Source organism: Hemiscyllium ocellatum, chromosome 32 (genome assembly GCF_020745735.1).
Source record: "Hemiscyllium ocellatum isolate sHemOce1 chromosome 32, sHemOce1.pat.X.cur, whole genome shotgun sequence".
In the NCBI taxonomy this organism is placed as follows: Eukaryota; Metazoa; Chordata; class Chondrichthyes; order Orectolobiformes; family Hemiscylliidae; genus Hemiscyllium; species Hemiscyllium ocellatum.
The window spans coordinates 16015772-16028762 of record NC_083432.1 but is presented as its reverse complement, the minus strand read 5'-3'; the positions used below and the strand labels follow the sequence as shown (position 1 = coordinate 16028762).

The 12991-nt window shown below is 44.9% G+C and overlaps 1 protein-coding gene across 4 annotated transcripts in view; it reads right to left on the bottom strand.

Annotated features, from left to right (window-relative positions):
• LOC132831037 (formin-like protein 1) overlaps positions 1 to 12991 on the bottom strand; it is a 273471-nt gene that overhangs the window by 116947 nt on the left and 143533 nt on the right. For all 4 annotated transcript variants that reach the window (XM_060849081.1, XM_060849083.1, XM_060849082.1 and 1 more), the window contains exons 3-5: positions 8863 to 8943; positions 6701 to 6774; positions 2954 to 3037 (exon numbers count right to left, since the gene is read on the bottom strand). In XM_060849081.1, coding sequence (XP_060705064.1) covers positions 2954 to 3037; positions 6701 to 6774; positions 8863 to 8943 — 239 coding nt within the window. The remainder of the gene's footprint in view (positions 1 to 2953; positions 3038 to 6700; positions 6775 to 8862; positions 8944 to 12991) is intronic.

The following is a 12991-nucleotide window of genomic DNA, read 5'->3' as shown; positions in this document are numbered from 1 at the left end:
TACTGACTGAAACTTTGAACGGAAACAATTTATCCCAGAAAATCAACACAAACATTCGTTAGCACAAGATCTTCATGCTACAATTTCAGTTTTAGAAGTACATCACTCACTTTCACCAGGCAGCGTGATATTGGGAGAGGGGGAGGACTGCAGATGCTGGCGATCAGAGTCAAAAAGCGTGATGCTGGAAAAGCACAGCACGTCAGGCAGCATCCTCGGTGTGTGATATTGGGTCAAGTCTGTGACTTCCTACACTTCCTGTGACTCTAATTTTATCATTTAGATGGCAACTTGGCATCTGACGCTATCCAGGACAAACTTGATTACTTGCCCACTTGATTAACACCACATTCACAAACATCCACTCCGTCCATTACCGCCAGTCAGTAGCAGCAGTGTGTACCATCTCCAACTTGCTGAGATTGACCAAGGCTCCTTTGACAACACCTTCCAAACCTACAACCAGTGCCTTCCAAAGGGATATGGGCAGATCCATGGGAGCACACGCCTTGCAATTTCCCCTAAAAGTCATTCACCATCCTGACTTGGAAATATGTCACCACTCTTTCAGTGTCGCTGGGTCAAAATCGTGGAACGCCCTCCCTGACACATTGGGGGTCTAGCCACAGCAAACCCCCTGCAACAATTCACGAGGCAGCTCACTACCACTTTTTTAAGGGCAACTAAATGCTGGCATTGCCAGTGACGCCCACATTCTGTGAATGAATGAATAAAACAGAGAATAAAATTTCCTCACTCAATCATTGTGACTGTGCATCATGATGAAAAACCAGAAGCTATACAATCAGAATTTAACTAAGAAAGGCATCTATTTATCACGGAAAAATCACTTTTGGGAACCGGAAGCAACTTTGTGGTTCAGCAAGCCCAGTTGCCATACTGGATTAGACAGGACAGGAAATCCAAAACCTGGATACTGATATCATTCTCTGATCTGCATCACTCAACATTAACAGCTGAATTAACTAGTATGCAAGCCCAGGAGATGCAACTGTCTGGCTGGTTACAGCTGGCAGTACATAGGAAGGCCACAGAAGTGGAACGAGGCAGGAGGTGACAAGGTAAAGACTAACAGCACGCTGGTGTCAGTTGGCCCTATAGATTTGTTCAGAGGAAAGTGAGGACTGCAGGTGCTGGAGATCAGAGTTGAAGAATGTGGTGCTGGAAAAGCACAGCCGGTTAGGCAGCACCTCAGGAACAGGGGAGTCAATGTTTCGAGCATTAGCTCTTCATCAGGAATGGCGGGGTGAGGTGGGTGGGGAGCCCAAGTGGGCTGAGAGACAAATGGGAGGGGGTTCAATGTTCAACTTCCAACCTACAGATCTCAACCATCAACACGATTTTGCAAAGAAATGTACTCGCACTGACGTGCGTAAAATAGTTTAAAAGAAAATTGAAAATTGCTTTTGAAAACAGGCAGACACCTTAACACTCTTCTTAAAGGGCCTATTATTTGATGGTGAGCATCATTCCAATCTCTCCCCTTCATTAGCCCTTTGGAAATCCTATCCTTGTTTTCACAGATCAATTCCTAATCCAGTTATTCTTTAATTATGCATCTGTTTGAATACTTTTCAAATTGGTCTTTCAATTTGTTTAAGTAACCTTCCCTTGTAAGACACCTCTACACTTGAAGCAAACAATTCAGAAGTTCCTTCTCCATGCTAGCTTCCCATGTTTTGGATCAGGTCTCCCGATTCAAACCGTCATCACAGTGACAGTGAAAAGTGACTCAGTCATAGAGTCATAGAGATATACAGCATGGAAACAGACCCATCAGTCCAACCTGTCCATGCTGACCAGTTATCCCAACCCAATCTAGTCCCACCTGCCAGCATTTGGCCCATATCCCTCCAAACCCTTCCTATTCATATACTGATCCAAATGCCTCTTAAGTGTTGCAATTGTACCAGCCTCCACCACTTCCTCTGGCAGCTCATTCCATACACGTACCACCCTCTGTGTGAAAAAGTTGCCCCTTAGGTCTATTTCATATCTTTCCCCTAAACCTATGCCTTCTAGTTCTGGACTCCCTGACCGCAGGGATAAGACATTGTCTATTTATCCTATGCATGCCTCTCATGATTTTGTAAACCTCTATAAGGTCACCCCTCAGCCTCCGACGTTCCAGAGAAAACAGCCCCAGCCTGTTCAGCCTCTCCCTACAGCTCAAATCCTCAAACCTTGGCAACATCCTTGTAAATCTTTTCTGAACCCTTTCAAGTTTTACAACATCCTTCCGATAGGAAGGAGGCCAGAACTGCACACAATATTCCAACAGTGGCCTAACTAATGTCCTGTACAGCCACAACATGACCTCCCCATTCCTGTACTCAATACTCTGACCAATAAAGGAAAGCATACCAAACGCCTTCTTCACTGTCCTATCTACCTGCGACTCTACTTTCAAGGAGCTATGAACCTGCACTCCTTGTTCAGCAACACTCCCTCGGATTTTACCATTAAGTGTAAAAGGCCTGCTAAGATTTGCTTTCCTAAAATGCAGCACTTATCGCATTTATCTGAATTAAACTCCATCTGCCACTTCTCAGCCGATTGACCCATCTGGCCCAGATCCTGTTGTAATCTGAGGTAACCCTCTTCGCTGTCCACTACACCTCCAATTTTGGTGTCATCTGCAAACTTACTAACTGTACCTCTTATGCTCACATCCACATCATTTATGTAGATGACAAGAAGTAGTGGATCCAGCACCGATCCTTGTGGCACTCCATTGGTCACAGGCCTCCAGTCTGAAAAACAACCCTCCACCACCACCCTCTGCCTTCTACCTGCCTTCAACCCAAGGGGAAGAATTGAGGTTAACTTTATACCACAGAACAAATGATTTCCAAAAACAAACGCAATTAATTTTCAAATACAGTTTAATACAGTGGATTGAAAGTCTCAGTAAAGATCCCAGTGTACTTACGTGACAGCGCACTGTGCGAAGGACAAGTACTCCACCAACACGTCCAATCCCTTGTTCTCCTCATTCAAAAACTCCTGCACCCAACTATGAGCAAAAAAAATCAGCAGTTCATCAGATTTGAGTTCATTGGGATGGGCACGCAACCAGAAGTTATCAAAAATGATATTGGATTTAGCCAGAAGAACCTCAATGCTCAAAATTTGTGAGAAGATTTGTAGCTCGGGTGCTCGTTGTTGTGGTTCTGTTCACCGAGCTGGGAATTTGTGTTGAAGACATTTTGTCCCCTGTCTAGGTGACATCCTCAGTGCTTGGGAGCCTCCTGTGAAGTGCTTCTGTGATCTTTCCTCCGGCATTTGTAGTGGTTTGAACCTGCCACTTCCGGTTGTCAGTTCCAGCTGTCCGTTGCAGTGGTCGATATATTGGGTCCAGGTCGATGTGCTTATTGATTCGTCACCTAGACAGGAGACGAAACGTCTGCAACACAAATTCCCAGCTCGGCGAACAGAACCACAACAACCTCAATGCTCTTTGTGCATTCCTAGGATTTGAATCACAAAACGTTCAACAATTTGGAGCTATTTGATAGTGTAGTCCAGTTAGTACAGGCAGTTGCACCCATCTGACTCTCAGGAATAGTTCAGATTACACTTCACAAATCTAATACAATCTGACAGGTAGCAGTAACAACTCATGTTAAGTTTAACAGTAATATATATCAACATTTTTTTAAGAAGGTGCAGGTCGTGAACAAATTGGAAGTGGGTATTGATAGTAGGGAGAAGAGTATAATAAGGGGACTGCTGGTATAATTGTAGACATAAATTTTGAAGCTCTGGACCTATGCTCAATGCCTTTGTATTTCACTTGGTTTGTAAGCCACTTCGTTCTTTCACAAGTGCAACCACCAACTCAACCTTCACTAGAGAGGCTGCCAAGTTACATAATAAAGAATATTTACACTGTAATTTAGCAGCACATCACAACGCACTTCACCAAACATTCAGCATTGTTTTTGAAACAAACATGCAAGCCTATTTGCACACAAATATCCCACAAACAGCTAATGAAATCAGTGGCATGTTCTTGTTGGTGATGGTTGATTGACCAGGTTACTGGGAAAAATCACCTGATAATCTTCAAGCAGGGTCAAGGCACCTTTAACACCTTACCTGTTAAACTTTAGGAAGAAAGCTTCTTTTGTAATATTTGTTCTATTTTGTCATTATATGAATCACTTTCAACTTAAGATTCTCTTTTATAGGATCATAGAATTCCTATAGTTGAGAAGCAAGCCATTCAGCCCATCAGGTCCACACCGGCCCTCAGCATCCTACCAAGACCTGTACCCTATCTCTGTTTTTTTGCACTTCCCATGGCTAATCCATCTAACCTGCACATCTTTGGACGAGCAGCACCCAGAGGGCTGACATGGGACAAAAATGCTAACTTCACACAGACAGTTGTCCAAGGCTGAAATTGCACGTGATGAGGTAGCATTGCTAACCACTGAGACACTAAGCCCTGTAATATCAACCTTTGAATGAGCTATCCCTCTGAGGGTCCTGATTCAAATCTCATTTCAGGGATTGAGCAGATAAATAAAGGCTGACACCCCAGGAATGCACTGAGAGAGTGGTCCATCGTTGCAGCTACAGTTTTCTGTTTGGATAAGAAAGCAAACTCAGGTCTGTGTGCCTGCTTGCTGGATGTAAAAGACTCCCATTGCACTATTTCAAAGAAGAGCATAATGGTTAGGCCCTGCACTATTTCTCCTCAGCCCACACTGCAAAACAGATGATCTGGTCATTAACAGCTCTGTCTTTGTGGCAGCTTGTTGTGCACACCTAGTCTGCAAATGTTTCATACGTTACAACAGAGACTTTACTTTGAGCAGTTCATTGGGTGTAAAGTGCTCTGAGATAGCTGATAGTCATGAAAATTGCTGTGTACATGCAAATCTTTCTTTTTTGCTTCTATTCTCACACCCCACTCTTTCATAATTTGCCTTTTTCATTTGCCTTAGGGTTTTCCCCTCTATTAACCCTCATGTGTATATTAAGAACCGTCACCCCACAGTGTTGCTGGCAGTGACTGCCCCTGAGATATAGCTGTACAAGCACTAACACTGCCAATTCCAAGCTGATAGCCATTCTTAATATCAGTGGATGCAAATAGACTGAAAAAGTATATATCACCATGGGTGATTTAGTGGAAAATATAGGACAAAAATAAGCATTAATGCTGGGCCCTCTTGTGACACAGTTTGGAGGTGCCAGTGTTGGACTGGGGTGGACAAAATTAAAAATCACACAACACCAGGTTATAGTCCAACAGGTTTAATTGGAAGCACTAGGTAATTCATCAGGTAATTGAAGGAGCAGTGCTCCGAAAGCTAGTGCTTCCAATTAAACCTGTTGGACTATAACCTGGTGTTGCATGATTTTTAACTTTGTGGCACAGTGAGTGTTCCCTACCCTTGGACTGAGAGGTCCAGGTTGAAGTCCATGAAAAATAAATGAGCAGACTGCTGGTCACATTCAGTTGCAACCTGCTGCCACCAATGACCCCACGTATATAACAACCATGGTCAGGAGGACAGTATAGTTGCGCTGAGAACTCATTTGAAGAAGGAAGGGAATTAATACTGACTTGTTTTGCATTCTTTCTGGGGTTTTTTTTGCCTTTTCTTTCTATTCTCCAACATGCTAACACACAACTGAGTCACCTCCCAACCACCAAAATCACTGTGACATTTCTTTGGATTTTTTAAAACTAGTAACCACCATCAGTAAAATACCTGTGTCGTCAATCCAATATTTATATTTTTTAAAATCATTCATGGGATGTGGGCACGTAGGCTGGGCCAGCATTTATTGCCCATCCCTAATTGCCCAGAGGGCAGTTAAGAGTCAACCACGTTGTTGTGGTTCTGGGGTTAGATGTAGGCCAGAGCAGATATTTTACCACCTGAAAGGACTTGAGTGAACTAGATGGGTTTTTCCTGACAATCAACAATGGATTCATGGTCATCATTAAACCCAAATTCCAGACTTTTTTTTAAAAAATTGAATTGAGGCTACCTCGTTGAATATTTTTAAGGCAAAGATAGACAGATTTCTGAACAGTAAAGAAATTCAGTGTTATGGTGAGCGGGCAGGTAAGTGGAGCTGAGTCTACAAACAGATCAGCCAGAGTCCTATTGAATGGCAAAGCAGGCTCAATGGGCCAGATGGCCTCCTCTTGCTCCTATTCCTTATGATGCATGAGAGTGCTACCACGAGTACTACCAAGTCACATACTATTCCGACTTCCAACCACATTCCTGTTTCTTCACTGTCACTGGGTCAAAAGCCCTTTCCTAAAAGCAATGTGGGCTCCACCTACACTACCTCGGATTGCAGAAGTTCAAGAAGGCAGCTCACTATCACCTTCCCAAGAACAATTAGTGATGCGCAACCAAATACTGGCCTTACCTGTGACGTTCACACCCCCTGAAGTAAACACAGATTGACCTTCTTGGGCAAAAGATCAAAGGTGATGATCACTAGCATCATAAAACCTGAAATACCAGCTATAACACAAATATACTCAGTGGCTTGCACCTCTACCTTGTGGAGGCTGATCACAATCCAGGAGACAGGTTTTGAAAAACGAAGGCCTGGACACATCATACTTGGTTTTATTTCAATAATGACCATCTTTCCAAAGAAAATACAGATTCTTAAAATGCCGGCAGGTGTCACTCACCCAATGTGATTGGTCCGCAATGAAATCTCCAGCTCTCGCAGGACCTGAGTTGACTCTTGGACTCGTCTCTTGAACTGCAGCAGTGAACATGAAAAAGAGAAATGAGAAGATTCTTCATCATGTAGATTTGGACGAGGAAGTTATTCCTTGGCCACATGAGGGGCACTCTGAATTGATACGTCTCCTATTGAAACATTGCAGGATGAGTGGTTCATGTACTGAGGCTCTCAGGGAGTGAGATAGTGAGCGATCATTTACACTGCACAGGGGAGTCTGTACTAGCAAACAATGGAGGGCAACAGCTGATTGACTATAGGATCATGCAGGCATAGTTTGCATAAAGTCCAGGGGGAGGGGTGACACTCGGTCTGTGGGAGTGGGGGTGTGAGTGAACCCTTGGTCTGTGGGATGGGGTCTGATGCTTAGTTTATGGGGGTGGTGGTGTTGGGTGCACCCTCGGTCTGGGGAATGGGGGGGTGGTCGGGGTGGCACAGTCTGTGGGGTGGGGCTGGGGTGTGAAGCCTCGGTCTATGGGGTGGGGAGTGACGCTCAGTCTGCTAGGGTGAGGTTGAACCCTCAGTCTGTAGGAATGGGGGTGACGCTTGGTCTGTGGGTTGGGCTGGAGTGAACCCTCAGTCTGTGGGGGTGGGAGGGTGACACTCGGTCTGTGGGGGTTGGGGGGGGGGTGACGCTCGGTCTGTGAGGATGGGGGATGAACCCTCGGTCTGAGCCGTGGGGTTTGGGGTGAATCCTCGGTCTGTGGGGGTGGGGGTGAGGGGTGGGGGTGAGGGGTGGGGGTGAACCCTCAGTCTGTGGGGGTGGGGGGTTACGCTCAGTTTGTAGGGGTGGGGAGTGACGCTCGGTCTGTGGGGGTGGGGGGTGAACTCTCTGTGAGGGTGGGGAGTGACGCTCGGTCTGTGGGGGTGGGGGTGACGCTCAGTCTGTGGGGGCGGGGAATGAACCCTCAGTCTGTGGTGGGGGGGGGGGGGGTGACGGTCAGTCTATGAGGGTAGAGGATGAACCCTCGGTCTGTGGTGGTGGGGTTTGGGGTGAATCCTCGGTCTGTGGGAGTGGGGTGAGACATTTGGTCTGTGGGGGTGTGGGTGGGGTGAATCCTTGGTATTTCGGGGGGTGGTGGAGGTGAATCCTTGGTATGTGGGGGTGGGGGTGGAGGTGAATCCTCCGTCTGTGGGGGTGAGGGTGAATCCTTGGTCTGTGGGAGTGGGGGTGGAGGTTATCCCTCGGTCTGTGGGGGGGGGGTGAACCCTTGGTCTGTGGGGGTGGGGTGAACCCTCGGTTTGTGGGGGTGGGAGTGTGGGGTGAACCCTCGGTCTGTGGGGGTGGGAGAGTGGGGGAGTGGGGCAGTGGGGCGGGTGACGCTCGGTCTGTGGGATGGGGCTGCAGAACAAACTCAGAGCCTGAGGGGAGGGAGACAAAGTGACACCACATCCTGCGAAAACTCTCCGAGTAAGCTCTATCTCGCATTCCCCTGCCCTGTGATTTCCTCATTCACTCACAGTATGTCAGCTGACAGCCACTTGGGTGGGGGTGGGGCTTTGTTTCCCTAGTGCGGTTCACATTGAGAAATGTAAAAAAACTAGTTGGTGTGGCCGTGTTGGGCTGAAGGGCCTGTTTCCATGTGGTCAAGACCAGTGCCTCATGATCACGGAACACCTCCTAAGGCTTAGGGTATCAGCCCAGGGCAGACCCTCAGGACAGGACCAGGGGAATGGAAAAACAATGGAACAGCTGTGCATTTCATTGATGTTCCCCTTTTGTTGGGGGTTTTGAAAGATGCTCCTGTCTATTTTAGGATAAATGATAGAGCATGAAAATACACTGCATGCAGCAAAGCTGAGGTACTTTCTACCTTGTTTTAGTCACTATGTCATCCGGAGGTCCATTTCCCCAATCTGAAACCTGACTAAATTTAAACACACTGGTGATAATCTGATATGAGTGCTCAGATGATCGATTATCTGAAGAACATAATTTCCAGGTACAAGAGACAGAATTCCAAACACTTCCATGTATTTTCAGAGGCACCACTTGGTGCAGCTGGAAGCTGTGTGAATGATCACCAACACTCCATTTTCTAGGGTAGGCAGTTGCCCCATTGACCAATTCAGTCTGTGGTCTGAAGAAAGTAAAGCAGTTCTTACCTTCCTGACCCCACCCTGATCCAGGAATCCCCTTAGTTTCTGGATGTAAGCAAACGGAGGATTCTTCACTTGGAATCGTTCCTGCAATAAATGAAACAACAGTCAAGAGATTGCTCACTATGAAAGAGGATTGAAGGATTGTCACTGATCTGGACATGAGCTGCTCAGTCGGGGTTTCAAATAGAACATTAAGTGGATTACAACTATTGTATAAAATCAACTTGTAATAATGATTTTATTGCCTAAGCAGTCCTGTTTTGACAGGATCCTACTCCTCAAAGTCACATTTTTAGCATATTTCTGCAAACTCCCTCTGGGAGGGAATTTCCCATGAGACTGCCCGGTTGGTCATCTGTACTTATGGTTGTACTCATTCAAGTACAACCGCCCAATGTTCTTCTCCATTCAGTTCAACAGGATCATTGCAACTTAGGGTGGATGATCAGATCCTCGCAGTGCTTCAGATATATGTAAATAATATTACACAAGTAAGAGATGCCTTTGGTTTGTTTGTTGGATACAGTCCAACTCTGACGTTTGTTTTGTTTTCTTCATATGCTACTGTACAGAACCAAAGTGTGTTTGTAGCTATATATAGAAGATATTTTTATGAATAAAGGATATTTTAATATTTTTAAAAAATCCATTTCTTCTTGTGGCAAAGTGAAACATTCTACCGACTCATTGACCAGGGAATACAATGAGGGTCGACTTAGGGCAAAGACAAATTAACTCTTCACCCTCTACTGATAGAAGCTCTCAGCAACTATTTCTCTGCTTTTCAGATTAATTCCATGTTTTGTTGTCTAACTGTAAATAACAATCTTATTCTAACCATTTTATGGCAAGTTAGAAGAGAATTTGAAAGAGGAAGAACTAATTGATGGCTCTGGTCTAAGTACTGCTCAACCTACTAACCAGCTCCATTGAAGAGTAAACAGGAAACGCACTCCTTCTGTGCAAAATCCAACTGGGTAGTTAACAGCTTGTATCGTATTTCTCTCAACTGTTCTTTCCTGGGTTTTTTTATTGTCCTCACTGCACGACATCATTAAGACTTGATTTCATCAGTTTAGACAATACAAAAAGAGACATAAGAATGGCCTGAACACTCACTCAGGATCAGTGCGAACCAGACATCCATAAGAGATTTTAGATTAGAGATTTAGATTTAGATTTTATTGTCACGTATACTCAAGTACAGGAATACTGTGAAATCTGTACAAAGTTACCATTCTCCAGCACTATCTTAGTTCCAAAAAGGCAGGATTAAGAACAGTGGCTCAAGATAGGAAAACTAGTTGAAGAAATACGAAAGGTTCTCCTACTCCAACGTGCAACACGTTATTTGAAGAAGCAAGCTTCTCCAATCACATTCCATATCTGCCACGCCATCCCAGCATCAAATTGGTTTGGTTGGTCATCAAAAGAGCTGAATGCTGAAAAGGAGTTCAGACACTGCCTAATTGCCTTGGAGTCTAAGTACTGGAAGAGGAAGTAATTAGGCTGTCAAGGTAGAAGCACAAGTCTTCAAACCTTGGCTCCTTTTGATTTCAGCTGAGATTCTCATGAGTTGTAGGTGTCAGCCAAAGACCTCACTCCAACTCGGCGGATGTGAGATGACATGAAATTGGACAGTCCCGTTCCAGAGCTGAGCTAAAAACCAGGTTTGGGCTTTGGGAGTTGTCCATCCCATAGAGGAAGGAAGCACAGGATGGCAGTGGGTCACAGTGTTTGGAAATTAGCCTATAATGATCCCTTTAAGCTCATTGGTTTGTCTAGTACTAGTGGGAGGAGTGGGGCAGCATGGTCACTCAGTGGTTCAGGGCCTATATTTGATTCCACCCTTAGACGACGGTCTGTGTGGAGTTTATGCATTCTCCTGTGCTTGCGTGGGTTTCCTCCGGATGTTTTAGATTAGATTACTTACAGTGTGGAAACAGGCCCTTCAGCCCAACCACCCAGACCCATACTCCTACATTTACCCCTTCACCTAACACTACGGGCAATTTAGCATGGCCAATTCACTTAATCTGCACATTTTTGGATTGTGGGAGGAAACCGGAGCACCCAGAAAAAATCCACGCAGATAGGGGGAGAATGTGCAAACTCCACACAGAGAGTCGCCTGAGGCAGGAATTGAACCCAAGCTCTGGCACTGTGAGGCAGCAGTGCTAACCACTGTGCCGCCCAAAATGACACTCTGGTTTCCTGCCACAGTCCAAAGATGTGCTGGTTAGATGGATTGGCCATGGACATGCAGGGATTGAGTAGAGGGGTGGGATGCTCTTTGGAGGGTCGGTATGGACTCAACTGGCTGAATAGCCTGCTTTCACACTGTAGGGAATCCATGAGTGTTCTTGATACATGCTATGCCTCTACAATGGTGCAGTACTCCACTTCGCATTTTAAAGAGCCTTCCTCCCAAAACAGGCAACCATGTCCTGTAACATTTATAAGCCTGCCTAGAGATTGCATTCAGTGTATTTCTGGCATTGGAACACTACCCCAGTCAGACTCCATCTCTTAGCTATTTTCTAGGACAAGGGAGACACATTCTAGAATTCCAGGATGACGTTCAGTTACTACATTCACTTGGAGTATGAATGAAGCACAAGCGTCGATGTAAAGTGTCCTGTATCTCACTAAATCAGGTGTAAAGACATCACTATCTGAGATAAGGGCTTGTACTTGGAAATAATCTAAAGGAACTTAAATAGGACAGCCCTTTGTTCTATAATTAAGTAAACCCTTTAAGTACCTGTTTAGAGATTTAAGCGTATAAGCAATGTAAATGATGGAGAAAGGAGATTTCCTCCATGTGATGAGCACTGACATCATAACATGTTCCTGATCAATTGATTTGTAAAACTGAGCAAACCTTTAATAGCAGGTCAACTGTACCAACTCCTGAGGGACCCATCTTCATTACTATCAGTTCTTATACAAATACAGATATCCAAAATAATAATCTTTGTAATTCCCAGCTTTTCCTTAAGAACATAAATCACCTTGCAGTAAAAGAACATTTTACCCCTAAACTATACACAATACAATGGATGAAATCTGAGGGCAGATTTCTCTGATGTGTTTCCATTTATTTTATATCAGCAAGGTGCAAGTATCAGAAATATTTAATTGAAACAGTCATGGCAGAAACATTATGTACAGGATGTTGGTGAGACCTCTTCTGGAGTACTGTGTCCAGTTCTTGTCACCCTGTTATGTGAAGGAAATTATTAAACTGGAAAGGCTTCAGATGACATTTACAGGATTAGATTAGATTACTTACAGTGTGGAAACAGACCCTTCGGCCCAACAAGTCCACACCGACCCGCTGAAGCACAACCCACCCATACCCCTACACTTGCCCCTTACCTAACGCTATGGACAATTTAGCATGGCCAATTCACCTGACCCGCACATCTTTGGAATGTGGGAGGAAACCGGAGCACCCGGAGGAAACCCACGCAGACACAGAGAGAACGTGCAAACTCCACACAGTTAGTCGCCTGAGGTGGGAATTGAACCCGGGTCTCTGGCGCTGTGAGGCAGCAGTGCTAACCACTGTGCCACCTTGCCGCCCCACTGGGATATCGCTGGGAATTCAGAGGAACCTCGGTTATCCAAATGACACAGATGGGGAGTAATTTGTTCGGATAATCGAATGCTGGATAACACAGTTTAGGCAAGTATCAGGACATTGCCATCTTGTTTGGATAATCAACAGTCGGATAATCGAGGTTCCTTTGTAGAGGGTTTGAGTTCTAAGGAAAGGCTAGCTAGGCTCGGACTGTTTTCACTTGAGCATAGGAGGTTGAGTGGTGACCTTATAGAGGTTTATAAAATAATGAGTCTGTAGATAAGGTGAATGGCAGATGTCTTTTCTCTGGGGGGGGGGGGGTGAAGTTTCCAAGACGAGGGGGTATATTTTTTAAAGTTACAGAGAAGGATTTAAAGAATGTACAAGTGACAATTTTCCTAAAAAACAGAGAATGGCTTGTGTGTGAAATGAACTTTCTGAGGAAGTGGTGGATGTAGGTACAGTTATCTGGATAAGTACAGAATTTTAAAAAAATGTTTGCAGGGATATGGGTCAAGTGCAGGCAGTTTAGTTTAGTATTATGGA